This window comes from Pollicipes pollicipes, unplaced genomic scaffold (assembly GCF_011947565.3).
Source record: "Pollicipes pollicipes isolate AB1234 unplaced genomic scaffold, Ppol_2.1 Scaffold_4219;HRSCAF=4965_pilon_pilon_pilon, whole genome shotgun sequence".
Taxonomy (NCBI): domain Eukaryota; kingdom Metazoa; phylum Arthropoda; class Thecostraca; order Pollicipedomorpha; family Pollicipedidae; genus Pollicipes; species Pollicipes pollicipes.
Genome location: NW_023596448.1, coordinates 27,077,652 through 27,104,523, shown reverse-complemented (window position 1 = coordinate 27,104,523; position 26,872 = coordinate 27,077,652). Strand labels below are relative to the sequence as shown.

Sequence of the window (26,872 nt, the reverse complement as noted above, 5' to 3'; positions counted from 1 at the left end):
ATTGTGAATCAATTGGCTGATGTTCACTGCCTGTTGTGAGGCGGGATTCATTGGGGAGAGAGTCGTGTGACCTTAGGTTAATACCATTAGCAGGTGCAGCAGCCATGTAACAAGCGCCGTGTGCCCACTGTCTTGTGGTGCCATGAGATGGTCTTGAGTCTCAGTCCCTTGGACGCCGCATACACTGCTCAACGATATGTTTAGACGCCTTCGACTGTGCTGTGCGAAGTGTATGGGGTTATTGTGCCCCTAAGCAATATATGCTACCACCGAGCTTGCCAAGCGTTGAGGACCACTGGGCGCCTGTAAAACCCGAGTTTGCCACACGTTGAAGACCACTGGGCGCCTGTAAAACCCGAGCTTGCCACGCGTTGAAGACCACTGGGCGCCTGTAAAATCCGAGCCTGTAGAATCCGAGCTTGTCACGCGTTGAGGACCTCTGGGCGCTTGTAAAACCCGAGCTTGCCACGCGTTGAGGACCACTGGGCGCCTGTAAAACCCGAGCTTGCCACGCGTTGAGGACCACTGGACGCCCATAAGACAGTCGTTGGAGTTTCTCTCGGACTAACGCCGGAACCAAGCCGCAGAACCAAGCGTGAGGGGCTTGAGATGCGCTGGTTGATTTCAGCGTGGCGCGAGTCAACTAGTCCAACGTCTAGTTGCACACGCCGTGGTTGGAGCAGCGTCCCGCTTTGGAAAGTCTGGGCGCTACAGGCGGCTTTCCCAGCAGGACAGAATCTGCTATGCCCTGTTTTGGCGTGGTTTGTGCACGCTTTTTACCGTTATTTTCGAAGCTGTAATGCCAACGGATAAACACAAGCGGCAACCCTCTACGTGCTGCAATGTAAATCATGGGCTGCTCAGTACGTGCTGGCAGCAGCGGAGGTGTCATGATGCACATTTTAACCAGAGCTGAATGATGTAACCCACCTAACGCCATGAGCGCTCACGACCTGGTGCAACCTGGCGCAAACACAACGCGCGGGTACCGACGCACCGAGTCACGTGCTGACAGCTACGGGCGCCTCTGCGCCTGTCCATTTACTCCTCACCGCTTCCACACCTGCACGCCTCTACGCCTGTCCATTTACTCCTCATCGCTTCCACACTTACACGCCTCTGCGCCCGTCCATTTACTCATCACCGCTTCCACACTTGCACGCCTCTACGCCTGTCCATTTACTCCTCACCGCTTCCATACTTACACGCCTCTGTGCCTGTCCATTTACTCCTCACCGCTTCCACACTTGCACGCCTCTGCGCCTGTCCATTTACTCATCACCGCTTCCACACTTGCACGCCTCTGCGCCTGTCCATTTACTCATCACCGCTTCCACACTTACACGCCTCTGCGTCCGTCCATTTACTCCTCACCGCTTCCACACTTACACGCCTCTGAGCGTGTCCATTTACTCCCCACCACTTCCACACTTACACGCCTCTGCGCGTGTCCATTTACTCCTCACCGCTTCCATACTTACACGCCTCTACGCCTGTCTATTCACTCCCCATCGCTTCCACACTTATACGCCTCTGAGCGTGTCCATTTACTCCTCACCGCCTCCACACTTACACGCCTCTGCGCCTGTCCATTCACTCCCCATCGCTTCCACACTTACACGCCTCTACGCCTGTCCATTTACTCATCACCGCTTCCACACAAGCGCGCGCATTGGCTCATGACGCTGTTATTTTGCTGGACAAATAATAATTGTGTGCCAAATTCCGATGAGCGCCCCTTCATTGTATATGCAGCGCTCGCGCTCCTGGGAGGGCGACCTTGTTTATAGAGACCCAAACAGAGGAGGGTGCCGCCGCCCGGTCTCCCGCACAAGAAATAGTAGTGTGTAGAGACACGGTAGCGACGGTGCGCGTTGAGTGCGGACGCAAAACCGAATGCCAAAGTGAGCGAAGTTCGCGGGTGACGCATCCTTATTTGCGTTCATACGTGGGTGCAAACATAGTGCACGCAAACAAGCGTTACTCTGAAGATGTGGATGTGTGTGCTCGTCGTCGTGGCAACCGCTGGGTTCTGTCCGGCGGTGGCCGGTGCTCGCGAGCACGCGGGGAGCACGTCCAAGGTCCGTCTGCATCGCAAGCTGGCAAACATCGTGCGCGACGACTTCCTCAGTTTTGCCATCGACGATGGCATTGCCAAAAAGAACTGGGAGCACCTGGACCTAAGGTGAGGGTGGCCTTGTGAGAACGGCAGGTGTGAGAACCTCTTGTGAGAACCGCAGGTGTGAGAACCTCTTGTGAGAACGGCAGGTGTGAGAATCTTTTGTGAGAACCGCAGGTGTGAAAACCTCTCGTGAGAACGGCAGGTGTGGAACCTCTTGTGAAAACGGCAGGTATGAGAACCTCTTGTGAGAACGGCAGGTGTGAGAACCTCTTGTGAGAGCTGCAGGTGGACGCGACGCCATATGCTTGTGGGGTCTAGAGAACGCATCGCGCCCGTCTGAAACGCCGTAGCGTAACCGTCTTACAGCAAAACCGTTGTTACAGCATACATTGCTGGTTTATTGAACATAAGCTTGGTGACCGTAGTGTCCTGATCCAGGACATTCTAACCCGATTTTAAAAGTATTTGTGGACTAAAAGTGTCTACCTAGCGTGTATCCGCGTATAGAAGCATAATTGAAGATTGACGACGCATAATGCGTAGAAGCATACACTGCGACCCAGATGGGCACTAGTGGCCCCTGGTGCGTGCAAATTCTAAGAGTCCTATGTAATATAGACATAGGACGATTAAATCTGGTTTTTACCACCGGGCACGCTAAGTTATCATTGATCAGCACACGAGGCGCCCGCGCACACCCACGAATGGCCTAGATTGTCGGCAGCGTGAACGTACTGGTTGATGGATGTGCAAGTGACACCAAGTTTCTCAACTTGTCGTTACGCTTCAAAATAACTTCATGCTATGAGGCGAATCTGAACGACATTAACAGCTTAACGCGGCACGAAGTACAGTGCGTTAGCTCAATCTCGGTTGCTGCCCCTTGAGACCGGGCCGTGACATTTCTGTACCTGCTTTCCAGCTCCGAGAGGTTGAAGTCCCTCGTCCGAGTACTCCTCCCGGCCGTCCTCCGCTTCGGAGGAACCCAGGCGGACTGCTTGATCTTTCAGCAGGACGTCAGCCTCTTCAGGGGCACCGCCAAGTGCGCGCCGTTCCAGAAGGAGACCACACCGTTTCAGCTCACCGGTCCGTGCATCATGCAATCTTGGGGCCATCGACGTGATACCGCGGGTGATGTTGAGATAACGTAGAACACATTGAAAAGGGAAATAGCTCACATATCGCGCATTTACGGTGAGATTTCGTCGAATGTACAGTATTATACCGTGAGCTGCATTAATTTGCAATTGCATAGGATTACTCAGGTGAATTGATCTGGATGTGCTTGCCATATATGTGTAAAAATATAATGAAATAAAACACTAATTAGACATGATAAGTGTAAATTTATATCAAAATGTCATAATTCACCACCAATAATCCTACAAACCCACAGCTTCTGCTGGCTTCCGCTGCGCAGTGCGAGTGTGCGTGTAAACGCTTCAGATCCAATGAGACCCCCACCCCACAGCTGAGTCGTGGTCTCAACTCAGCGAGTTCGTCAGCAGCCTGAACCTGACTCTGCTGTTTGACCTGAACGCACTGCTGCGGGACCCGGACGGTCGCTGGAACGGCACCAACGCCGGGAAGGTGGTCAGCACGCTGGCGGAGGAGGGACTGAGCGTCGTCTGGCAGCTGGGCAACGGTGAGGGATGGGGGACGCCGCGCGAGCGAGCACCAGCGAACCATCCTCGAGTCGGGAGGCCGCCGCGGCTCGTGCGGCGGGTCCGCGAGCTCACCTGCTTCGGCCGGCCGGGACACTTGCGTTGCGCGCCCGCCGCCGTCGGGGGAAGTCAGCGAGAGGCCTGGATTGGGCAGAATCCTGGTGTGCCTTAGCCACAGCGTGTTCGGCGGCGACCGGCCGTTTCGGAGCTATGGAGGGTGACACTATGGGGTCTCATCGCGCGCAGGGCCCGACGTCGGGTATCGCGCTGCCGCTCGGTCTGCCAGGGTGGCAGTGGGGTGAACTCATAGCTGACGGCTGCAGTAAGCCGGCGCTGAGGCGGGGGTCCAAGGCACTTTTGATGAAGCGCTGAATGAGGACGATGGGGAAATAATAGGACCTGGGAAAAAGCCCATGGCGCTGCATGACCTACTGCAATAGATGCGCCCAAAACCCAAAATTTTTAGCAGAACCTCTAAAGATGGCTCCATGTATCATTCAGGCAGATGGTATGAAATTACGAGTTTTGCGTTGTTTATCTTTAAAAATCGCTTTAACCTATCACGTTGGCTCCAATAAGGTATTAAGTTGCGTCAACGTAAGTTCTCAGGACCGGCCTTGGCCGCATCTGCACGACCCGACGCCAGACAAACCGCGGTCTCACAGCGGCCGCTCTGACGAATCCGATCTTCCCCAGAGCCCAACAGCTACCAGCACAAGTTCAGCTACTCCGTGGCGCCGGAGACGCTGGCTGCTGACTTCTTACAGCTGCGTCAGCTGTTGGGACCCGCCGCCCAGCTGGTGGGACCAGACGTGAACCGACCCAAGGTCAAGGGTCAGCTGGAGCAGCAGCCGGTCGACATGCCCGCCCAGCTGTACCTGCAGGGGTTCCTGCCCACCGCCGGAGCGGCGCTAAACGCCGTGACCTTTCACCAGTGAGTCTGAGAGCAACGCGCGTTGGCGGAGAGCTGCAAATACAAAACGTCTTCAAACGGATCAAAGACAGATAACAGATAATACGGTGCTTAATGATATCGCGTCATACAATCCTTTATTCCATTCAAGGTTTATGATTGCTTTGGATTTGCGAAAAAAAGCTTGATGACCTTGACAGCGAACACAGTTATCATATTCGCGTCTGATCCGGACATTTGCCAATGGGCATATCAGCTAAACGGCCGATCGACAGCCCAAACCCCGTCGCGCTATTTCCAGCCACGTCCCCTGCAAAGCCGCGCCTCTTCCCCCGCCTCCCCAGATACTACTTCGACGGCCGCACCGCCACCGTCGCCGACTTCACCGACCTGCGCCACCTCGCGGTGCTTCAGCGCCAAATCGCGGCCGTGCGCCGCGTGGCCGCTGGTGCTGCCATCTGGCTGTCGGAGACGGGCAGCGCCTGGGGCGGCGGCGCGCCCGGGCTGAGTGACGCCTACCTGGCCGGCTTCCTCTGGCTGGACAAGCTGGGGGTGGCGGCGCGGCAGGGCGTCCAGCTGGTGGTGCGCCAGGCGCTCTACGGCGGACACTACGGCCTGCTTAACGCCGAGATGAGGCCCAACCCGGTACGCTGGAGTAAGGAGATGAGGGGTCGGGGGAGAGGACCGATTGGAGCTGGTGTAACGAGGCTGGCTATCAACGCTCCCGGTGTGGTGGAAGAGCTCGCCACGGGGGGGGGGGGCGGATCTCGCACGTCGGCGGAGGGGATGGGGGTTGTCCGGTAGTAGTATTCAACTAGGAAAATTCCGCTAGTCGCGACAACTAGAAATTTCAATAAACAGGACAATTGAAGTGGTGACCGTATAAGCAGCGTAAATTGTAAAACCCATATCACAATCTGTATCCGTGGGAACATCGCGAAATCAGTAATCCGTTCAGCGCGTTCGGTCGCCAAAATTCACAGTGGCTCTGGTCCTCAAGAGACGAGACTGTCCCGCAGATCCCTGGCGACACCTTACCGTCGTTGCAGGACTACTGGCTGTCGTACCTGTACAAGCTGGTGATGGGGCCACGGGTGCTCAAAGTCCGAGTGTCGGGACCCAAGACGGTGCGGATGTACTGCCACTGCGGACACCGGTACCTGCCTGATGGTACGCTGTACTGCGGTGCTGCGGTACATCGACCCGGTCCGAACTTGTGCCGCAAATCTCCGCTTGACTGGAGAACGTGGCAAAATGTCTTAATACTCCCATAGTCCCACAAAGGATTTATTTTCACCAACAGCACATCGAATACGTTAAGAAGCGGACCACCCGCTCCATGACATGCAGCCTCAAAAGGGGCGCAGCCAAAGCCTTGGCGAAGGGGGCACAGGGTCAACAAAGTAGCGCCTGGTAGTAAAAGGCCCCCCCCTAAAAAAAGTCGCCGGATATGGCCCAGTTGTTATTGAGGACATGCTTTTATTGCATTTATATATATATATATATATATATATATATATATATATATATATGTACAAACGTGTGTATATTTTTACCTTCCATGACTAGAATATATGAGGCCAGACGCTGCCATGAGACCATTTCTGCCTTAGCTTTACAGTGAATAACCCCACGAAATAATGCGTTAAATGACTGCATGAAGTAAATCACCGGATCTCTTCATTTTGCAATGGTCTAGTGAACTCTTCACACCGACTGAACTCAGAAACTTAGTCGAAATTATTGTACGGCTTGTACAGAGATAGTAGGGTTTTCACGAATGTAGTTTGAAGACCAAAATTGGCTCATAATTTGTGTTAACGTGGCTTGTTAACGTTAATTTGTCCATTTGTTTTAACGTCACTTGTGTTAACGTGGCTTGGCCATGTTTGTCTGCATATGTTCAACATTCAGTCAGAACTGACCAGTGGTACAAATAATGTAACGTAGTTTTGAGCATACGCGCTCGCATATCTTGAAACAAAAAGCTACGCCAGGCGTTGTAGTTTCCTAAGGCCGCACAGCGTTGGCCCCGTGGCTAACACTAGTCCGTGGTCAACAGGTAAAAGAAAATGGTGACGCATCTGAAAGACGTGCCTTTGAACGCCTTTGAACACCACATCGCACATTGAGGGATATTCCGGGCGTATATTTCACCTGTGCGGTTTTAGATTGATGACAATGACGTACTAATCTTCACAGCACCGCAAAGTGGTGCTGGAATCTGGCGATGGAACTGGTAGAGTAAATGTAAAATCTTTATTCTCCGTGTTCCTGTAACTGTTAATCTGTCAGGACAACCTCAAAGTTGCAAAAAAATTCACCCAGTGTAATTTTTGAGCAGTACGAATTAATCTTTAAAAACATTCACCAACAGTCTGTTACAATGGTGGTCGTTGCGCACTCGACGCCCGCCCCCTGGCGTTACTTGCAGTGGTCGACGCCGTTCGGTTTTACGAAAACTGTGACCCAAGCCATCGCTATCCTCGCTTTCCAAGATTGCGGACGTGCCATTGTGGCTCTATGACACACTCGGCTGCTGGGGCTGTACAGGGCCCCAGATCAGTGTAAAACACTGGCCCAGCTTTGCAGCTTGGCAAGTGGGTCCTCAGGCCCATACCGATACTGAGCCGACTATGTGGTATGGTGGTGCCTGGCGGGCATATAGGCTATATCGGCTCAGGAGGTCCCCGATCGGCGCAAAGGGCCCTCTGACCGTTATTTTAGGGTCCGTCTCCGCAGTTCGGGCCCCTGAATAAGACTCCGATCAGCCCTCCATGCCTTTGGGCCTTTGATCGTCGGGCCCGGCGGCCCTCTGCGCCCTGAGAGCCTACTCGAACAATGCCTCTGGCCGACTCGGGCTCCTCGACAACACAGGACCCCTGCTAGGCGCTGTGGGGCCCTGAACAATGTAAATCGTGGCCCCGGCTTTGTCCCTGGTTGTGAAAGGGGACGTAGGGCCATGCCGCCACGGAACCGACTGCGCATAATTGGTGGTGTCTGACCGAAATATAGGCCCTTATCGACTCAGCGGGCCCCTGATCAGCGCGCAGGGCCCTCTGGCCGGCATTGGAGTGTTCGGCAATGCAGGCTGGGACCCCTGAATGAGATCTCCGATTGGCCTTTCGGGCCCTTCGGGCTCTTAATAATACGCTCCGAAGGGCCCCTCAGGTCCATCAAAATCTGAGGGGTGGGGGGGGGGGGGGCGCGGGCATGTGCCTCCTGTGCCCCCTGCCTACGCTGCTAATTCCCAAGGTGCTGAAACGTTCAGTGTCGGTATCCATTTGCAATGTTCGTTAATGCCCTTAGCTCGCCTAGGCCAGCGAACTAGTTCTGAGTATTTATCTCAAAGGGTGAGCGAAATTATCCGTGACAACTGACCGCATATGACGCAGATTCCGTGTCTTGCTTTACCTTGAACCTGGGTAACGCGCCCGAGAAGGTACGCCTGGACAGCAGCATGCAGGAGGGAGGCATCCAATACATGCTGACTCCCCCCAACGGCAACTTGACCTCAAGGTAAGGACCGATTGGCGAACACGCCTCCTGGCTGTTCGGCACGTGTCTCGGCTCCACTTCTGGGCGCAGAAACACCTCACCGAAAATGTCGAGAACTTTATATATATATATATATATATATATATATATATATATATATATATATGTATATATATATATATATGGCCAGGGTTTGAGCCCGATTTTTGCGAACATTGCAGTTAGTGGATGACCTCATTATAGGTTGTGTCAAGCGTGAATGGTCAGTTACTACGCTTCCGGTACCACTGGTGCAAAGTATTTGTGTTACAACCTCAGACTTTGTCTCCAATCACCATTTATCCTTCGTCGGTGCTTGCAACGTAACCATTCTGTCACTCTCGCTTGGATTTCGTACCTCATCAGTTCCCCCGATTTACCATATTTTGAAATTTATAATCTAATTACATTTATCTGCGACCACCGCTATGGCTCTGCCTCGACCTGCGCCGTCTCCGCCGCAGGGGTATCCTGTGTAACGGCCAGCTGCTGCAGCTGGAGCAGGACCGGCTGCCGGCGATGCCCGTCGCCCTGCTGGAGCCGTCAACGTCACTGACGCTGCCCGCCTACAGCATGGCCTTCCAAGTGTTCCGGCGGGCCGCGCCGCGCTCCTGCTTGCTGGAGGTCTGAGGAGCGCGGCCGCCGGCAGCGACGGCGCCGAGGCCGCTGGGGGTAAGGCGTGGAGCCGTGGGGAGCGGAGCAGAGGATCTGGCAGTGCGGGTTTCACAGCGAACAGCGGAGGGCGAATGGCTACTGACTCTGAACTGAGGTTACACTGAAGCCTCAGGTATAGCTTTGACTGGATCTTATGGAAGTATCGCAGACTGAGGGCCATTCTGCTGTTGGAAGATTATGCGAATCCGTCGTCAAGGTTCAGGTCCACGGTCTCGGTCATCACAATACCCACGCGCACGGGACCACGTTGAAGTCCGAGCAGTGACGCGACGTCTCGCGAGACCGTCTCACCAGCGTGCGTCTCACCAAGAGGCGTTTCCTTCAGCCGCACCACAGTCGTGCCCGCGAGCGTTTCACGCGTGGTCTGCGGCCCGCGCGTCGGTCGCCGCGGCCGCCAGCTGACGTCTGTTCCGTTTACTCCGCCCTGGTGAGTAACGCTGCAGCAGCGTCGCAGTCGCTGAGGCGGCAGATCCACCAGCTTTGACACTGTTAAGGCGTGGCGTCAAGGTCCCGATGGTGTGTTGCCTCTGCCCGCGCGCACAATCCGTACCAATCGCCGCTGCAGCAGAGCTCCCAACACGGCCGACACGCCGCTGTTTTTGTCAGGTGCACCTCCGGCTGGTGCTGAGGCCGTTCTATGATACCACTGGCTATGTGAGCTCCCAGGGGGATGCCTCGCTCCTGTCACTGTCCGTCGGGTCGTGGACGGAGGTCGGAGCCTGGCTGAGGCCCAGCAGCCTCCAGGCGAGGGAGGGGAGGTGTGTGTGTGTGTGTGTGTGCTAACGGGAACAATCCGGCCAGTCGCTGACGGCGCGGAGATGCGTGATAACGATCCCGCCTTGCTTGTTGATAACTGCTCGCTGTGAGACCCGAGCTGTTCATTCTCAAATACGCTCTCCTGAAAACATGCATACGCCAATACAGTTTTATGTAAAGATGACATGATTGCACTTGCACTGGAGTACACGCTTGAGCACAGCATAACTTCATATCAGAACTGGGATCGCCAGCAGCGCGCCATCAGCGGACCAATACGCATCCGGGACCGGGAGCGAGGCATCGCGTAAGCGGTGTGTAATGCGGACCGCACAGGCGCCGGTCGATGGCACTGTCACGGCATCAGCTCATCACAAGCGGGTGAGATGCCGAGGCCGTTAAAACGAGGCTCGCATCTCTCACGCACACATCCAGCCTCCCTTCAAACCTGTCCGCCCCCGTCGTCCTGCCCTCCCGGCTCCCCCCTGTTCTCCAATGCCACGCCCCCAGCCCCTCCCACAGCCCCGGTGTCATACCCCCGTCTCGCCTGCCGCCCCCTCCTTGCGCCCTGTGCCGCGCCCCTCTCCCTTCCGCCGCGTGGCGCCCACGAAGCCGACCGCCACCACGTACACCTCGGCCGAGTCCGTGCGGCTGGCGGCCGGCTTCAGCGTCCGCACCCGCGCAAAAAACGGCGCCAAACTGTCGGTGAGCCGCCGCTCGCCACCGCCGGCCCACAGCTTCACCAGCAGCGCGCCGTTCGGCGCCAGCTGACGCAGCGCGAACTGCGCCACCGCGTAGCCGAGCGCCAGGATGCGGTCGTGGTCGAGCTGGCGCACGCCGCTGGCGCGCGGCGCCATGTCGCTGAGCACGAGCGTCGGCGGGGCGGGGAGGAGCGCCAGCAGGCGGCGCTGCGTCTCGGCGGCGGTGAAGTCGCCCTGGAGGTGGATGGCTGGAGGGAGCGGCTGCACGGTGAGCAGGTCCACACCCACCACGGTGCCCACCGGCCGATCCGCATCTGAGAACGGGAGGGCGCCGTGGGTCAGGCTTTGAAAACGCGGAGAGAGGTAGCTCAGAGGACACCAGGGCACGGCAGAACGACGGGCTGCAAAATACATTCCATTTGAGATGGGGACATATCATATAAGCAAGCTTCTTTTTAGCAAGTCTGTTCAGAAAGAGATCGGAGAACGCGGAACGCTATAAAATTTTTGACAGCCAGCCAGGATTGGGGGAGGATTGGGGCAAGGCAATCACCGAGTAAATCACTTCAGCCATGCCACGCGATCAGGTCGGTTTCCTCTGACTACCGGCGGTGGAACAGAAGCAGCCCTCCAACGCAATCGCCGGCGACACCGGCCCTATACCAACCGTCATAAAAAACATGCGGCAACACCGGCCCTTTACCAACCGTCACAAAAGCATGCAACAAGCCGCGGCAGGTCAATGGAGGTGGAAGTCGAACAGCCACCAGCCTGATGTTCGCCCAAAAATGACAGAACAAACTGACAACTGTCGTGGCTTGTGCCGCCAACCGTTAATTCATTTCGCACAAGCGCAAGGTCGAAGACCGGTGACGCGGCGGCGGCCGTCACCGTCGGCGGACGAGCCTCACCGCGTCCGTCGGCGTTCACCGCCCGCAGCGCCACCTGGGACCAGGCGCCGGGCGCGGCGCCGCACTCCACCACCACGCCTCCGGGCCTCATCAGCTCCACGCGGCCGGCAATCTCCAGCAGCTTGTACGCCGAGCGGGCCCTGCCGGGTCAGGTCAGGTCACGAGAGGTCAGCAGATGAGAACTACCGCCGCTGGCACGGGTTACACGCGCTACAAAGACTGGAATGGGCAGAGGTCGCAGGTCACGGGGCGGATAACAATGATGAGCTTATAGGTAATCAGCCGGGGGCAAGCTACACAAGAAGATAACGGACGCCTGAGTCCAGTGTACTACAGCGAAAGACGCTGCTTGGCTGTACATGCTGTGTGAGCGGAGTGACTTTTGGTTGACCAGAGTGTGTGGTCAGGTCAGAGCCTGCACTGAACCAAAACATGACTAAATGTTAAGGCTGGAAAGATGGAGAACAGCAAAGACATGGAGGACAATTAACTGACACACATGATGAACACCTGCGTCCATCTACAGCCAATCCAAGGCACTGTAGCTGAGATGCACATTAGTGGGCGATGTGGGATGAAATGCAAGTCATTAGCAGCAGCTTATAGATGACATCATGGGCAATGTGGGATGAAATGAAAGCCAGCAGCAGCAGCTTGTAGACAGCACCAAACATCACACAAGTTAATACACGATGAAGGGACATGTAAGACTCATACCCGACAAATGGAGGATACCTGTGCGTGGCATACATAAATGGGAAACACCAGATAGGGAGATGAAACAGTACCTGTAGTTCTCCAGCTTGGCTTTTTTCACATATGGGTCGTTCATTTGTCGAATGAGCCATTCCTGTGAGCTTTTGCCTCTGCCTTTAAGATCATTTGGAATCCTCTTCAGAACGGCCGCTGACGACGAAAATGTTCGGCAGCGACAGTAAAACACTGAGCCCATTATATATCAGTCCTGTAAAGAAACACACATGCGCTTTGAACCATGCTTTTTGACACAAGTTGTCAAATTTCAAATTTTCACGACAGCGGTGGCATGCTACAAAGGCTAGCTGCAGATCGTGATGGCATCCATAAGCCAATCCATCAGCCTGCCCCAAGGGCGAGGCGCCCGACCCGATCCGATGGGAACCGGAGCGAGTGATCCGATCCGACGGGAGCCGGGGCAACGGATCCGATCCGATGGGATCCGTAGCGCCCCAACGCGCTACCCCAGGGCCTGAAGCAAAACATGTGGAAAAATGGGACATGCAAAATCCAGGCTGTCCGTGGCTTTTTCCACTGTATGTTGCCTTTATTAGAGTGAATGTTTTCTGATGCCTAGATGCATTCCTGTGCACAGCTGAGTTGGGGCTGACAGGAGGATAAGGGAGGATAAAATCACATACTTGAGGCACAAGGTGCAGCTGATACCAGGACAGGAAACACAAGACACAGAGCAAAACTGATACCTTTCAGTACCAAGATGCCATGGCCACTACTAAACCATAACAGCTGTGCTCTGTGACTGCTTACAAGGGCTTAACCACTACCAAAAATGATAACCCAAATGATAGCTTGTGCTGGATACATTGCACAATAGCATAACTGATGTACCAACCAAACCTGGCTGACTGCTCCAGCAATGATGCATCAAGCATCCAAGCTGAAAAGTAATATAGCCCTAAAAGGATCACTCCAACTGATGCTTTGACTGTATGGATGGAGTGGTGATGCACTGACCATGTCATGATGATTCCATGCAAACCACAAGGAACTGGAAAATCGACCCAGCAATGCTACCAGTAATGTAAAGACTTTGCCAAACATCACCTATGCCTTCACAAGCCTTCATACCCTGTCACATTATGTCAGGCAGCAGATGAGCAGCACATCAACAGTGAGCTGGCTGGTGATGGTGATGATGATGGCCCTCCAAGAGCTGTGCACTTCATGCTAACTTTAAAATGTCCATTGTCAATGATGACAACCCTGAATGATGGTTGAAGGAGGAGGTAATGCCCAGCATATCAAATTTGAGGCAAACCTGGTGTGGTGATGATATCAGTTGCAGAAGGAAACTGCATCTGCTTTAGGGGTCAAATGGGTCTTCTTGTTTTTATATGTTTACCATGCATGCCATTTATGCCAGATACCCCACTTGTGTTGTGATAAAAATATATCTCAGACAAAAGTGATGGCAGTGACAGTGACCTGCTTAGAGAGCGATTGCAACTTTAAGTGACAGGCTCCGGGCTATGTGCATGCAGTGCACGCTACATACACAGTGATCAGTGCACCTAAGAATCTGCTGTAGCCCTGACACTTTTTTGGCAATATTTGCTTTATCATGTTACAGAAAGTGAACGAGAATGGTGGTTACAATAAAAGAAAACATATTGAACTGAATTACTTTGGTTGATTATAACCAAATTTTTACATTATGCTTATTCCTGTTATCTATATTTGTCATACTACCTTAATTAGTGAGTACCAGGGGTTTTTCTCTGCATTAATCAAAAAATAATACTAGATGATCACTTCCAAATTGCTTACAAGACTATTTCTGTGTTGCTCCTAGTGAGTATATCCATAAGTACCCATAAGCACATTAAGGATGACACAAACATTAAGCATACATGGGATCACCAGAAAAGTTGACACTTCAGATATGTGGCACAGGGCAAAGTGGCTGATGTATCTATGTCTTCCAGGCCTGTTGGAAGTATCCACCCAAGTAAATGCATTCTGAAAGCATCCTTCCTGCTCATGTTCTGTTGTGCTTGTGTACTTAACATGTGGGCACAATTGGGATGGTGCTTGCCACCAGCACAGTCAGATGCAGGTAAGAAAAAAATACAATACAAAAACTATGAAAATTTTGGCCCTTCCTATTCACTGTGGCAATGGTGGGCGGCTTAGCTTGAGTCAGACCCTATATACGAATCGCTAGACCCCGGCACCACTGCACTAGGCCACATTGATATGGGCCCCGCAACTTCATGGGCTTTATTTTAGAGTGATCCAGTTTCATAAGTTATGCATCCATTACATTTAACTGCATCTGCAGGGCAAACCGATATAAACATTCGCGACCTACCCTTACGACACTGATATAAAACTACGTGGTAGCCATAGATATTTCGAAAATAAGTGCGCTAGTAGCTGAAACAGGAGCGCCACATTTGTAAGCACATCCTTGAGCACATAAAGCGAAAATGACATGTTTGGTGGACTCAATGGTACTAATTCCACCCCCCCCCCCCCCCCCCCCCCAACAAGAACGCGGTTGCTTTTGCTCGATCTTGACTGACAATGCTTTCATTGGCCAAAAGCAAAACCAATCAGGCTGAAGGCTGCTGGCCCTTATCTCACGCCTTTCGATTCTTTGCAAAGGAGAATTTAATTGGATGGAAAGTGCCCAGAATTGAGAAACACGGCAATCCCGATTCAGGTGCATCTCTCAAGGCTCGACATCCACCTGAAAATTATGAATAAGGCATCAAGTTTTGCTACATTCAGAGGGAAACGGTACCCGTCAACGTACAAGTAAACTCGGCCAGTTGCTAAATGATTGCCAGAAACCCTGAATTATGTAATATTTGAAACACCAGCGATATCGGTTATGTCAAAAGTGAGACTCGCCCCCAAAACGCTTCTAGCCGCACTGTTCACCTCGAGACCAACCCCTCCCGGCCCTCCCGGTTTACGCCCATGCCGCGCCGGCGGCAGCATTCAGTGCAGATGTAGCTCCGACTCGCCGGCACTCCGTCGGCTCGCGCTGGAGTTCGACCGTGACGTGCCTCGCTGGCGAGGAGCAAGGGCGGTGGGCGCGGCTCCAAGGCATCCGGCGGCCCGCACGAGTGACAAAGCTGCCGGGACGTGCGCTCCAGCCACAGCCGCTTCTAACATGGTAGGGAGGCTGAGTGTCGGTGTCTGCTGAACGTGACCCTCATTGCGTGCTGGCCCATCAGTTCGACAGGGCGGCGCGCTGGGGTGATTGCTGCTGATCTCGTTTTGTCACAGGGTCTTACGATGTTTAGGCCGTCTTGGTGTCTTCTCTGTGGATTGGTCGCGAGGTGGGAGTCCCTACGTGCAGAGCAGGTTGTAAGGGAGTAGTGATGTTGTTTCGCCTCCCCTCATTGCGGGCTTGCCGAGCAGTTCGCCAGGCAATCTCCTGCTTTCCTGGTTTTCCTGGTTCTGGTCTGGTGCCGGCACGCGGAAAGGCGGCTCCAGGGCGTCGCCCGAGGGGAACCTTCGACAGTTTTCTCGCATGTCCAGACAAGTTGGCACCATTTCCTGATCCTCATGGTCTCTGGTAGAAGTTTCATGCTGGGATTTAATGTCTAAGGTGACCAAACACGATCACCCAGACTCCATATGTCCCAATTCTGCCAACTGGGCAGAGCTAGGGACTAAATGACTGACCAAAGGTGTTCCAAGCATGTGAGACCGGCCCACGCAAAACAGTATCCTAAAATGCAGCCCTGGTCAACAACCTACTCTTTCTAGAACATGGTGGCACTTGGTCAGGCCCATGGTCACCAAAAATAACCAAAACCTCTGAGATAATTTTGTGTCATATGTGCTGAGCCAGGAGACCAAACACTACCAAACCTTTACCATATGATGCTCCTCAGTTAAAAACCTATCCTTTTCAACATGTGGCGGCCTCGATTCAGATCAAAGGTTACCAGAAGTCTGCCATCAAAAGGTGAAACCCCTTATGTTCATTTTTGGCCATTTTGCATTTTTTAAAGAAGTCCTTGATTCATCTTCTCCAGCTGAAGTTGTTTATTTAAACCATTTTTGAAAACATCACAACCTTTGCCAAAAAAATGCTAAAAGTTTTGGAAGATTTTAATCTATGGCATAGATAACCAAATTCAGCTTGAGAAGACAACATGAATGATGTAAAGCACACAAAATGGCCAATAATAAACTACAATGTTTGACTTTGGGCAGCAGGAATATCCCTGAATGCAAGGATTGGATACAGATGATATCAATCAACAAACATATAGATAATCCTTTCCTCCTCTGACCCCCCACAAGGAACCACTACGCCCCACGCCAACTCCCCGTGATCTCGCAGGAGCCACTTCGCTTTACTCTGACTCCCCTCTGATCTTCCAGGAGACGTTGAAGCCTACTTTGGTGGCTGCCACCGGGTTCGACGCCACAGCCGATGCCCTGAACCTGCGCGATGCCATGAAGGGCCTCGGTAAGCCACCAGCTGTGCCGTGACGTCACACCACTGTCACCTGAGGCATGTCACCGTGTGGTGGGTGTCATGGCAGTGTCACATGATGACATACTATTGGCATGCAGTGTCACGTCCTTATTGCGCGATGCCCCGCTTCTGTCTCGGGCCGTTACGCCACCGCCACGTGACGTAACGCTACTGTCACATGAATTCATGTTCACGTGACGTCACCACTATCTTGTGACGTCATCTCACTGTCACTTGATCTAATTACACCGCCGTGACGTCACGTCTCTGTCACGTGCAATTTGTGAGGAACGCTGACGTGCTGTGTGAGAAAATCGTCTCGAGAACTGCCAGAAAATCGTCTCGAGAACTGCCAGAAAGTGTGAACCGAAAGCTAGTACCGGCGTGCATGAAGTTGAAACGTTCGCAAACCTGGTTACGTTCGACTGGAGAAATGTGCAACTGTACACAATGCTGTGGGAATGCGGGTTTGTGGATGCCATTTCACCACTATTTTACGACCTATTCCGTTTGCTATCTAAGTTACAGTGCTACGATGTCACGTTGTGGCATGTTTTCCGTATCGAAATGAAATGCATCACTGTGCCAGCACCTAGTTGCAGTTGGTCACGTAGATTCATTAAACGTGTTGGCTTCCCGAGCCTGATGATCATGTGGCTTGAATGTACCAAAGTTGTCAGCATTGTGTTGATCATCCTATACGCTGCAGCGCCTTAAGCTTTGTTGCGTGATTTGTCTGGAGGACGAAACATCACCACGGGGTCCCTGGCTATCCGTTTGGGGAATCCAACACTCATGCGTGATTCATGAGCAGCCATCGACTCAACGTGCCTCGCTCAACGTGCCCTTCTCCGCCGCAGGGACGGACGAGGACCGGATCATCGACGTACTGACCCACCGGAGCAGCCTGCAGCGGGCCGAGATCGCCGCCAAGTACAAGGTCGCCTACGAGAAGGACCTGGAGGAGGCATTCAAGTCGGAGCTTCATGGTGACTTCGAGCGGGTGTGCCGGTGAGGCAGGGGTCAGCGTTGGTTGGATGCGCCGATGAGGGAGCGGTCGGCGCCGTGTGGGTGTGCCGGGTGGGTGTGTCGGTGAGGGAGCGGTCGGCGCCGGGTGAGTGTGTCCGTAAGGGAGCGGTCGGCGCCGGGTGAGTGTGCCGGTGCGGGGGGGGGGGGGGGTCGGCGCCGGGCGGGTGCGCCGGTGAGGGAGCGGTTGGCGCCGGGTGGGTGTGCCGGTGAGGGAGCGGCCGGCACCGAATGGGTGTGCCGCTGAGAAAGGGGTCGGCGCGGGTCGGGTGTGCCGGTAAGGAAGGGGTCGACGCCGGGCGGGTGTGTTGGTGGGGGAGGGGTTGGCGCCGGGTGAGTGCGTCGGTGAGGGAGGGGTCGGCGCCGGGTAGATGCGGAGAGGTGCAGCAGGGGTGTGGGCCGTGGATATCCCCCTAGGTGTTCGGGTTGTATCAGCGCGAACTCGAAGTACATTCCCCGCTCCCCAAGTCGTGCAATGCGTCGTTAAAATCCGTGTGAGTGTGTTTCGAGCGTATCGACGGCCTCAGGGGAAGCTGGTGTGCGATGTAGAAATGTGCTGAAAGTAAGGTCAGTCCGTGCATGAGCTGTAAGTGCGACTGTGATGGTTTTTTGGCTTCGCGGATGACGGCTGAGGGCATGTGCATGATGTTCTGTGTCAGGTGCCTTCCCCATCTCTCACGACCTCACAAGGCTGCGGACAGGGCTCCCACGGTGTGCAGGCGTGCTCAGCTGACCTGTATTCTGTACAGATTGATGACCCAATGACCAGCCATGTGCTCCATGTACATGGTGCTCCAGTGACCTGGCCTGTGTTCCAGGTCAGTAATGATCCATTGTTACGTAACTTGATGTACGCCGGGCGCTCGGAGCTGACAGCCGAGTGCCCTGACGACAGGTACATGGTGCGCCCGCTGACGACGCTGCTGGCGGAGGAGCTGCACCGCGCCATGGACCGGCCGGGCACCAAGGAGGGCGTCCTGGTGGAGATCCTCTGCTCGCGCAGCAACGCTGAGATCAGGCACATCAGCATGGAGTACCACAAACGTGAGCAGGCGTGCCAGAGTACCGTGGGTACCGCGGAGTACCAGGCGTGCATGGAGTACCATGGCGTAAGCACAGGGCCACAGGAGCGTGCACAAGTACTGTTAGTGTTGACAAACTTATTACGTGTGCGTTTCAGTGCCGTAGCACTTGCGTGATCGTGTGTCATGTTTGTGGTGTTGTCATGCAGGACCTTGTGTATGGTAACCAGGATTGCCAGCGGGTGCTATTGTCTTTAAGATGCATTGGCACTCTGGGCTTGTTTTGGCAGAGAAGAGATTCGAAGTAGGGGGTGATTGTGCAACAGCTCACACCGAGCTTGCTTTTGTCCCTGCTTGCACCTCGCTAGTTCTGCTGTTTTGAACAGTGTTTTAACGGCGCTCAGAGTCTCACGCTGCCTTTTATGCTGTTGCAGTTTTCAACAAGTCTCTTGAGGCGGACATTGGGAGCGACACGAGCAGGGACTTCCAGGACCTGATGATGTCCCTGGTCAATGTAAGTAGTCGCCTGGCCATAGGGACACGATCAGGGACTTCCAGGACCTGATGATGTCCCTGGTCAATGTAAGTAGTCGCCTGGCCATAGGGACACGATCAGGGACTTCCAGGACCTGATGATGTCCCTGGTCACTGTAAGTAGTTGCCTGGCCATAGCGTTTTTTGCCCCTCCCTCCCAGCACTCACTGCTATTCTCTCGAAATGTAAAACACTCAGGTACGCCTGCTCGTTTTTGAGATGCTATTTTGCCGATGTTTTGATTCTGTTCCATGCAAAAATACCCCAAAGCACCAAGTATCCAAGTTTCATGCTGGAACTGTCAGCAACAAAGGCGGTCCATTTTATTCCACAGAGGCTGTGGGTGTGTGTGGCACGCTCATGATAGCCCTATCTCGATTGGACTTCTCAGCCTTCACCATTCCTAGGTTAGGAACAGAACACACGTGTTAGCTACCATCTGAGTCTTTCTCCCGTGATGAAATGCGGCATGACGCGTATCTGGGCTGGCAAGAAACGCTTCTGCGGATCGTGTCGCATTTTCTTTAATATCACTTTAGGTCCTTTCATCCTGAGTTGTGTCTTTAGTATGATATCCTGATGGTTAGGTATAAACTTCGGCCGGAATGTAAGTACTTAACGCTGTGTGCAACTGGTTGCCGAGTTTCCACTCCTCATAACGTCTCTTTAAATCTGCCAGTTGTCACGAACACTTCATGTTGATATGGCCATTCCACATCGCCACTAATTAACGCCCAATCAGTTTGATTGGTTCATCTGAAACTCGTGTCCCATCAATACCACGTTTATTTTGAACTTCCTTTGACAACGAGCAATTTTCCTTAAGTACGCGCGCTGCCCCCTCCTCCCCCCCCCCACCCCTGTACCACCCAGTCCTCCGCTGTGAGGCTTTCCTCCAGGCCCCTGCTCCAAGCTCCCGTGACCCCGAGCGAGCTCCAAGCTGATGGCGTGGTCACGTGGCCCCAGGCGGACCGGGACGAGCTGCACGTGAAGCCGCCCAAGCAGGACCCGGCGCACCCCAAGCCGGTGAAGCCGGTGCCGCAGCCCAGTATGGAGCGCGCCGAGAACCAGGCCCAGCAGCTGTACAAGGCAGGTAAGGCAGGATTGGTGGGTGTTGTTTGACTCCATTTGCTTAACAAGGAACCCAACTGACGTAACTCTCCGTTACGATTAACAAGATTTGTATGAGCATGACATGATACTAGCGGTTGACGATATTGGCGGTGATACCAAAAGTGTATCGTTCGAAAACAGCATTAAAGCAATGTTTCGGTCACACCGTTTCACGGAAGTATTAGCGTAAATTGCGACTAAGAAGCGACGCGAAAACGGCACTATGTGACCATGCCAAGATCAAATAGACGCCGCCAAGAGCTCTGCCTTTCGGTACAGAAGTCTCGCCTGCTCAGGTCCCACTGTTTGTACGCCTGCCTCCCTGCCTGTTCGTGACCTGCCGTGATTAGTCTAATGCGTTGCGCCCACCCAGCGCTCCCATTACTACCACGTCATCGGTGTCAGCTGGAGAGCAGACGGAGGACAGCTAACGCGCCGTAAATTAGAGGATATTACGTCCGTATGGGATGTGATATGGGATGCATACGTAATATATATGCATATGGGATGTTGTCTGAGGGTGTGTTATCCTTATGATGAGCATTGGTCTGTAAATTACCGCATCATTGATTACTGCGGGCACCACCTTCTAAGCTGCTTGCGTCGGGTTGTCCTACGTTCACTGTCCAGTGACCCACTCCGTGGTGTATGAGACGGCTCTCATGATGAGCGATCCGCAGCCCTCCCCTCCCCCTCCCTGTTGACCAAGCGTCTCTCCCCACTGGTCCGCAGCCCTCCCTGTTGACCAAGCGTCCCGCCCCACTGGTCCGCAGCCTTCCCTGTTACCAAGCGTCCCGTCACACTGGTCCGCAGTCCCCCCTGTTGACCAAGCATTCCGTCCCACTGGTTCACAGCCCTCCCTGTTACCAAGCATCCCATCCCATTGGTTCACAGCCTTCCCCCCTCCCTGTTACCAAACGTCCCGCCCTACTGGTCCACAGCCCTTCCTTTTACCAAACGTCCTGCCCCACTGGTCCGCTCCCTTCCCGATGACCAGCGTCCCGTCCCACTGGTCCACAGCCCTCCCTGTTACCAAGCGTCCCATCCCACTGGTTCACAGCCCTCCATACCAAAACGTGCCGTTCCACTGGTGAGCTGGACGCTACCCGCTGAGGCGGCGGCCGGTGTTACGTGAGCCGGTGTCTGTGGGCAGGCGAGGGTCGGCTGGGCACCAGCGAGAAGTCCTTCAACATGATCCTGGCCACGCAGAGCTACGAGCAGCTGCGGCTCACCTTCCAGGCCTACGAGAACATCTCCAAAAAGTATGTTGATGCTCGGATCTACGGCATTGATGGCGTTTGGATGAGACATAATTGTTCATAAGGCAGTGTTTTTTGATGAGCTTAGGGGCCCAGCATCATCATCGTGGCTGCTGTACGTCTTCGCGTGAGGCGTGCCGCTTCGCTAGGCGGTCTGTACAATCCGCCTTCGCATGGTCAGCTGCCTTCACAAGATGGCTCCACCCGTCTCATTCACGTGTCGTGCTGTCCCCGGCAGGACCTTTGAGCAGGCGGTGCGGAGCGAGACGCACGGCGACTACCAGGACGCCCTGCTCGCCATAGGTGGGTGACCCCGCCGCCCCGGTGTGACCCCCTGTGTGGCCGGCCGGCAGAGCGTTTCATGTGGCCGTGCGGAGCGAGACCCGCGGCGATTACGGCCGGGCGCTGAGCATGCTCGGTGAGTTGTGACTGTGTGGTTGGCGGGGTTCGGTAGCCCGCAGGGCGATGGAGGCGGAGCAGACGCGGTCCCTCTAGTCCTAGTCGGTTCTTGGCCTATTTTTTCTGTTTTTCATTCTTTGCTTATTTTGCGTTCGTCCCTGTCTTCTTCTTCGCCTTTCCTCCCCTCCTCACTGCTTCCCACCCGCCGTCCGCCTGGGCCGTTCATCCCCTTATCCCCGCCTCCCTACCTCCCGCCTCTGCGTCGCCGCCGCTCTGCCTCTATACCCCTCTCCCCCACATTTCCGCCTCTCCGACTCTCCGCCCTCCCGGCTCCTCCTCTCTCGTCCCCGGCTTCCCGCCTCCCAGTCGCTCTGCCGTCCATCTCTCCTCTTCCACGGCTCCCCTCCTCCGCACCTCCCCACCTCCCTGGCTACCCCTGTCCCTGCCTTCTCGCCTCCCCGCCTCCCCGCCCGAGTTCGTGCTTCGTAGTTTGTCGTAGTGTGCGGTTCCATGCCTGACTAATCAGTCCGCTTTGAAGTCAAACCACCAGCTCTGCCTCTGGCTGTGTTGTCTAGAACCAGCCGCGGGCTAGAGCCAACTTCGGGCTTATACCTTGAAGGGTGACGGAGTGGCGCTTGTGAGCAACGGGCAACAGGCAACCTCAAATGAGCGCGAGGCTTTGGGATTTCTAGGCCTTTTGAGAGTCTGCTGGCTGGGCCGATGTGCCTGGTGCCTGGTTAGATGTGCCTGGTGGCTGGTGAGATGTGCCTGGTGGCTGGTGAGATGTGCCTGGTGGCTGGTTGGATGTGCCTGGTGGCTGGCTACATGTGCCTGGTGGCCGGGTAGATTTACCTGGTGGCTGGGTCATTGCGCCTGGTGGTCGAACTTTAGCTTGAAAGTGGTTGTGATCCGCACGTGCCGTCAGGGAAGCATTCCTTTACTACCAGAAAAATAATCTCGCTGCTTTTCGCGGTGTTTTCTAGGGCTTTCTTGGCCTTACTCGAGCGTGAATGGACGGCTGTACTCTATGAAATGTCTGCCATAGAATAGGTGGCGCCGGCTGTTGGGAACCACTGGTTAGATAAGTGCTTAGTCGCGATGGTCCATTTAACGTGGTGTCAACATATTCCGAAACTTCACGACCGCCGTATGGGCCTGGCCGATCGCGTAACTAAGAAATGCTAATGAAAATAGAAATAGTGCAGAGGTGTGTGAGGGTTTACAAAAGTCTGGTCCCATTTATGCCATGAATTCCGCTGTTCCCCAAGTAGTAGGCCGATTCTCCGCGCCCCTCCCGTGGTATGTCGTAGTCTTTTACACGAACGTTGCGAGCGAGGTCTCGAAGCGGTTCGTGTGGTTTGAGTTGGGTACGCATTTTGGAAAACATCAGCTTTGCATTTAGTGAGGGAAAGTGGGCACATCGGACTGGTTTGTCCCTGTAAACACGTGCATTGTGATTTTAGACAAAAGTGGCCCAGAGGATATGCCTGCAAGACATTTGCAAGATATGCAAGACAAGTACATTTGTGGGGAACGTTATGCATGTAGACCAGACAGTATTAATAGCCATATTCCTCGTAGAATAAACAGGAGAATAGAGAAATAGGTGTGATCTTTCGGCTACATGCCTCTATCGAAACGTATATCAGCACACAGACTGCTAACATGTATACATTTTGATAAAAGCGTGTAGCCGAAATACCACACCTATCTCTCAATTTTCCTGTTCATTCTACGAGGGATTAAACTAGTAACACGGTCATCCTTTGTGGTTCCCTCACGTGCCGTTGACATGTCTGACGTTCAAATGGCGGCATACCCTCAAAACGCCCAGGTTTATGCATTCCAAGCATGTAGTTTTCGACCTTTACCACGCGAATGCTCCTGCCATCTACCATCGACCGCAACACGATCAGTTCACACTCAGCTCACGAGATGTCGCCGCGATGGTCTTCCGCCGAGCAGTGGCGGTGGCGCAGAACCGGCCGGCGTTCTTCGCGGGGCGTCTCAACCGCTCCATGAAGGGACCCGGCACCAACGACAAGGACCTGATCCGGCTGCTGGTGTCTCGTGCGGAGATCGACCTGGGCAACATTAAGGACGAGTACCTCAAAATGTTCGGCAAGCCGCTGGAGAAGGACATCCATGTGAGTGGCAGCGCTAGTCGATTACTGACGGGTCTCCCCTGGGGCCTTCCCTTGGCTAGTTCGCGGGTGGATTATAGCCGGCATAAGCTCTATATTTCGTGTTGACTTTGAGGATATCTTGCATCTGTGTTAGATGCGGAGCCGGAAACGAGCAAGACCGGAAGCTGGGCGGGTTCTGCTTGCACAGTGACGAAATTTGAACTTGACCTGCCCGGCCCAGCTCAATCGGGCAATATTTCAAAATAAAGGTCGTGCTTCAACGGTAGTGCGTGCCGCATGCGCTTATAGGCGTTTCCGTAAAAGCTGTGAACGATATTGCGACGTAAACAAATTACAGCATTTTACATTCGATTGGCAAAGTCGCCTCAAATTTTCGAGTGCAAAAAGCTGCACAACACGGCGGAAACCTGGCCCAGGTCTGAAGACCTGGCGTCGCAACGGCGCAAACTCAACACGTTTTGACGGGGAGGGAAAGGGCACTCACACTGGCGAATGCCTGGGTCGGTCTGTGGAGCCGGACCGTGACTCCGTTTGTGACAACCTGGCCATGACTCCGTCTGTGACCGGACCGTGACTCCGTCTGTGTCCGGACCGTGACACCGCCTGTGACCGGACCGCGACTCCGCCTGTGACCGGACTGTGACTGTCTGTGATAAGACTGCGACTCCGCCTGTGACCTAGCCATGACTCCGTCTGTGACCGGACCGTGACTCCATATGTGACCGGACCGTGACTCCATCTGCGACCGTGCCGTGACTCCATCTGCGACCGTGCCGTGACTCCGCCTGTGATCTGGCCATGGCTCCGTCTGTGACCGGACCGTGACTCCGTCTGTGACCGGACTGTGACTCCGTCTGTGACAAGACTGCGACTCCGCCTGTGACCTGGCCATGACTCCGTCTGTGACCGTGCTATGACTCCATCTGCGACCGTGCCGCGACTCCGCCTGTGACCGTGCCGACAGAGCGACACGTCCGGCCACTACCGCAAGCTGCTGCTTCGTCTGGTGGGCGCCACAGACGCGTAAAGAGTGACCGCGTCCAGCCCGTCCGCCCCCGACGCCCGCAGCAGGAGCCCGGCCGCAGCAGGAGCCCCGGCCGCGCGGCACCGGGCGCCGGGGCGTCCCCGGACTGCTCGGCCATGGGACGGCCGTGTACGGCTCGTGGCGGGGTGACAGACAGGGATCGCCGAGCAGGAAGGAGGGGACTATGGAGACAGGGTCCAGAGCGGCAGGTGGAGTAATGGAGCCTCGGTCGGATGAGGGGTGGTTGGGTGCTTGCCCTTTAACAGGAAAACTTTTAGATATTTTTATTTTTGAGCTATACTTCGAGTGTTGAGCTTTGCGAAAAGCATGGTTTTGTTATAAGTGCCGCAGCTGCCGGAGATGCGTAGCGTGATTGGCGTCGAATAATGTGCAGAACATCTGCCTGCATGAGCATGTCGCGCTTATTTTGCCGTACCGGATATTTCCTCGAATGCTGCATTAGCATTCGTGTTTTGGGTGATATGTCGCGTCGTTTTGTGATGGCTATCCCCGACGGAAACATTGTATCTACCCTCATGGATTAGGATGTTACACTATCCTAAAGAATATCTATTTCACTGATCATGATAACATTCAGCACATTTTGTCGAGTGACGTCACATTTCGCGCACCTCCGTAGCGGTGATCCGGTTTTGTGCACCGTAAACGAGGTCTGGAAATGTCCATGTTGCGCCCTTCCTCACGAACTGTAAGCGGGAGGCTTTAATGATCTAAATACCGGTGCGATGTGTATAGGGGCTTAGACCGTTCCACGCATCGACTCTGGTGCTGGCAGATGGGCCTGTTATGTGTGTGCGGCGAAACGAAGCTTCTGGGCGAACATAATAGTCTGTAGCTTGTTTTTTTATCTTATGGGGCGATGCTTTCCGTTGCCATGGCAAAAATGCTGCAATGGCATGCTATTTGTCGACCTGGTGCTGAATAATACGTTAAATTTCGTCTAGTTCGAACATTGTTACAGGATTAAGTCAATATGTGCGTAACGTAAAGAGCGAGTGTCAAAATGACCAGCATAAGGTGACCTCTAGGACCAACGACCACCATTCACGCGATTCCAATATACTGAGTCACGACTTTACGCGAATCCTCATTGGCTGTCATTAGAGAACAGAGCGTGTTAAACTAGCCCATACTTGCGCAGTGTCTAGTACGGAGTTTTGGAACACGTTGCCATGGTCGTTCATGCTTCGGTAAATAGGGTATGATATGCGTCGCAAGAGTGCCCTGTAGGTGTGCTGATATCCTACAATACACCGTCTGTACCGACAACATGAGCCTTTGAACGGAGAGGCATAAGTGGTCTAACGTCGGTGTTGGGGGGGGGGGGGGGGGGGGAGGGCACCGCATGTTTTTGCTGCTTGGTTGAACAGCACACAAATCGTTGTCTGGGGACACAGCCACGCACATACATGCACTATTTTCTCCGTTCGCGGCGTCACGTAGGGCCACCCACATGGCACGGGCCAGTCGGAGACGCGCGCCACCCACTGCAGGAGAGCCACAGACCAGAACAAACACGGCTCAAGTGCCCCCTTGGCCTGAGGTCAGGGTGCCGGGGCGACCCGTGCCGTGCCCCAAGGGCATGAACACAGACATGTAGGTCGGCCGGCCCTCGAGTCAGGTCGGGTCAGGTCAAGCCACGCCTCTGTGGTCGGCTGCGGCGGAGGAGGTGGCGTTTCGGCGGCGGGAGTCAAACGGCTGGGTGCTCTACGTTCTCGTTCATGTGCACATATTTCGAACCAGGCCAGTCGCCATTGATCACCGTTACGTTACGAATATTTGTCTTCCGCTGACTCGCATTGTAATGCGTGAGACTCAGCCATGACG

At 54.2% G+C, this 26,872-nt stretch overlaps 3 protein-coding genes across 3 annotated transcripts; 2 read left to right on the top strand and 1 right to left on the bottom strand.

Annotated features, from left to right (window-relative positions):
- The first annotated feature begins 1,991 nt into the window (after positions 1–1,991).
- On the top strand, positions 1,992–10,115 carry LOC119095089 (heparanase). The gene is made up of 8 exons (XM_037217980.1): positions 1,992–2,185; positions 3,045–3,208; positions 3,594–3,767; positions 4,483–4,720; positions 5,044–5,344; positions 5,749–5,869; positions 8,095–8,218; positions 8,701–10,115. The coding sequence occupies exons 1-8, from the start codon at positions 1,992–1,994 to the stop codon at positions 8,864–8,866; spliced, it is 1,482 nt and encodes a 493-aa protein (XP_037073875.1). The 3' UTR covers positions 8,867–10,115.
- Positions 10,116–10,197: 82 nt separating this feature from the next.
- LOC119095087 (rRNA methyltransferase 2, mitochondrial) lies at positions 10,198–14,399 on the bottom strand. Its single transcript, XM_037217979.1, has 4 exons — positions 14,368–14,399; positions 12,068–12,243; positions 11,280–11,419; positions 10,198–10,682 (listed from the first exon to the last, which is right to left on the bottom strand). The coding sequence occupies exons 2-4, from the start codon at positions 12,229–12,231 to the stop codon at positions 10,198–10,200; spliced, it is 789 nt and encodes a 262-aa protein (XP_037073874.1). The 5' UTR covers positions 12,232–12,243; positions 14,368–14,399.
- A 658-nt stretch (positions 14,400–15,057) lies between these two features.
- LOC119095394 (annexin A4) lies at positions 15,058–26,307 on the top strand. Its single transcript, XM_037218242.1, has 10 exons — positions 15,058–15,180; positions 16,404–16,491; positions 17,361–17,511; positions 18,422–18,570; positions 18,983–19,062; positions 20,049–20,175; positions 21,349–21,457; positions 21,693–21,757; positions 23,819–24,000; positions 24,965–26,307. Exons 1-10 carry the CDS (start codon positions 15,178–15,180, stop codon positions 25,025–25,027), a joined length of 1,017 nt encoding a protein of 338 aa, XP_037074137.1. The 5' UTR covers positions 15,058–15,177; the 3' UTR covers positions 25,028–26,307.
- Positions 26,308–26,872: the final 565 nt, after the last annotated feature.

Coding starts and splice junctions, on each gene's coding strand:
- LOC119095089 (XM_037217980.1), top strand. CDS start 1,992: ATGTGGATGTGTGTGCTCGTCGTCGTGGCAACCGCTGGGTTCTGTCCG. Junction 3,209..3,593: donor CACACCGTTTCAGCTCACCG/GTCCGTGCATCA, acceptor CCCACCCCACAG/CTGAGTCGTGGTCTCAACTC. Junction 8,219..8,700: donor AACGGCAACTTGACCTCAAG/GTAAGGACCGAT, acceptor TCTCCGCCGCAG/GGGTATCCTGTGTAACGGCC.
- LOC119095087 (XM_037217979.1), bottom strand. CDS start 12,231: ATGGGCTCAGTGTTTTACTGTCGCTGCCGAACATTTTCGTCGTCAGCG. Junction 11,420..12,067: donor GCCAAGCTGGAGAACTACAG/GTACTGTTTCAT, acceptor CTGACCCGGCAG/GGCCCGCTCGGCGTACAAGC. Junction 10,683..11,279: donor GGTGAACGCCGACGGACGCG/GTGAGGCTCGTC, acceptor TCCCGTTCTCAG/ATGCGGATCGGCCGGTGGGC.
- LOC119095394 (XM_037218242.1), top strand. Junction 17,512..18,421: donor GACTTCGAGCGGGTGTGCCG/GTGAGGCAGGGG, acceptor CCCTGACGACAG/GTACATGGTGCGCCCGCTGA. Junction 18,571..18,982: donor CAGCATGGAGTACCACAAAC/GTGAGCAGGCGT, acceptor ATGCTGTTGCAG/TTTTCAACAAGTCTCTTGAG.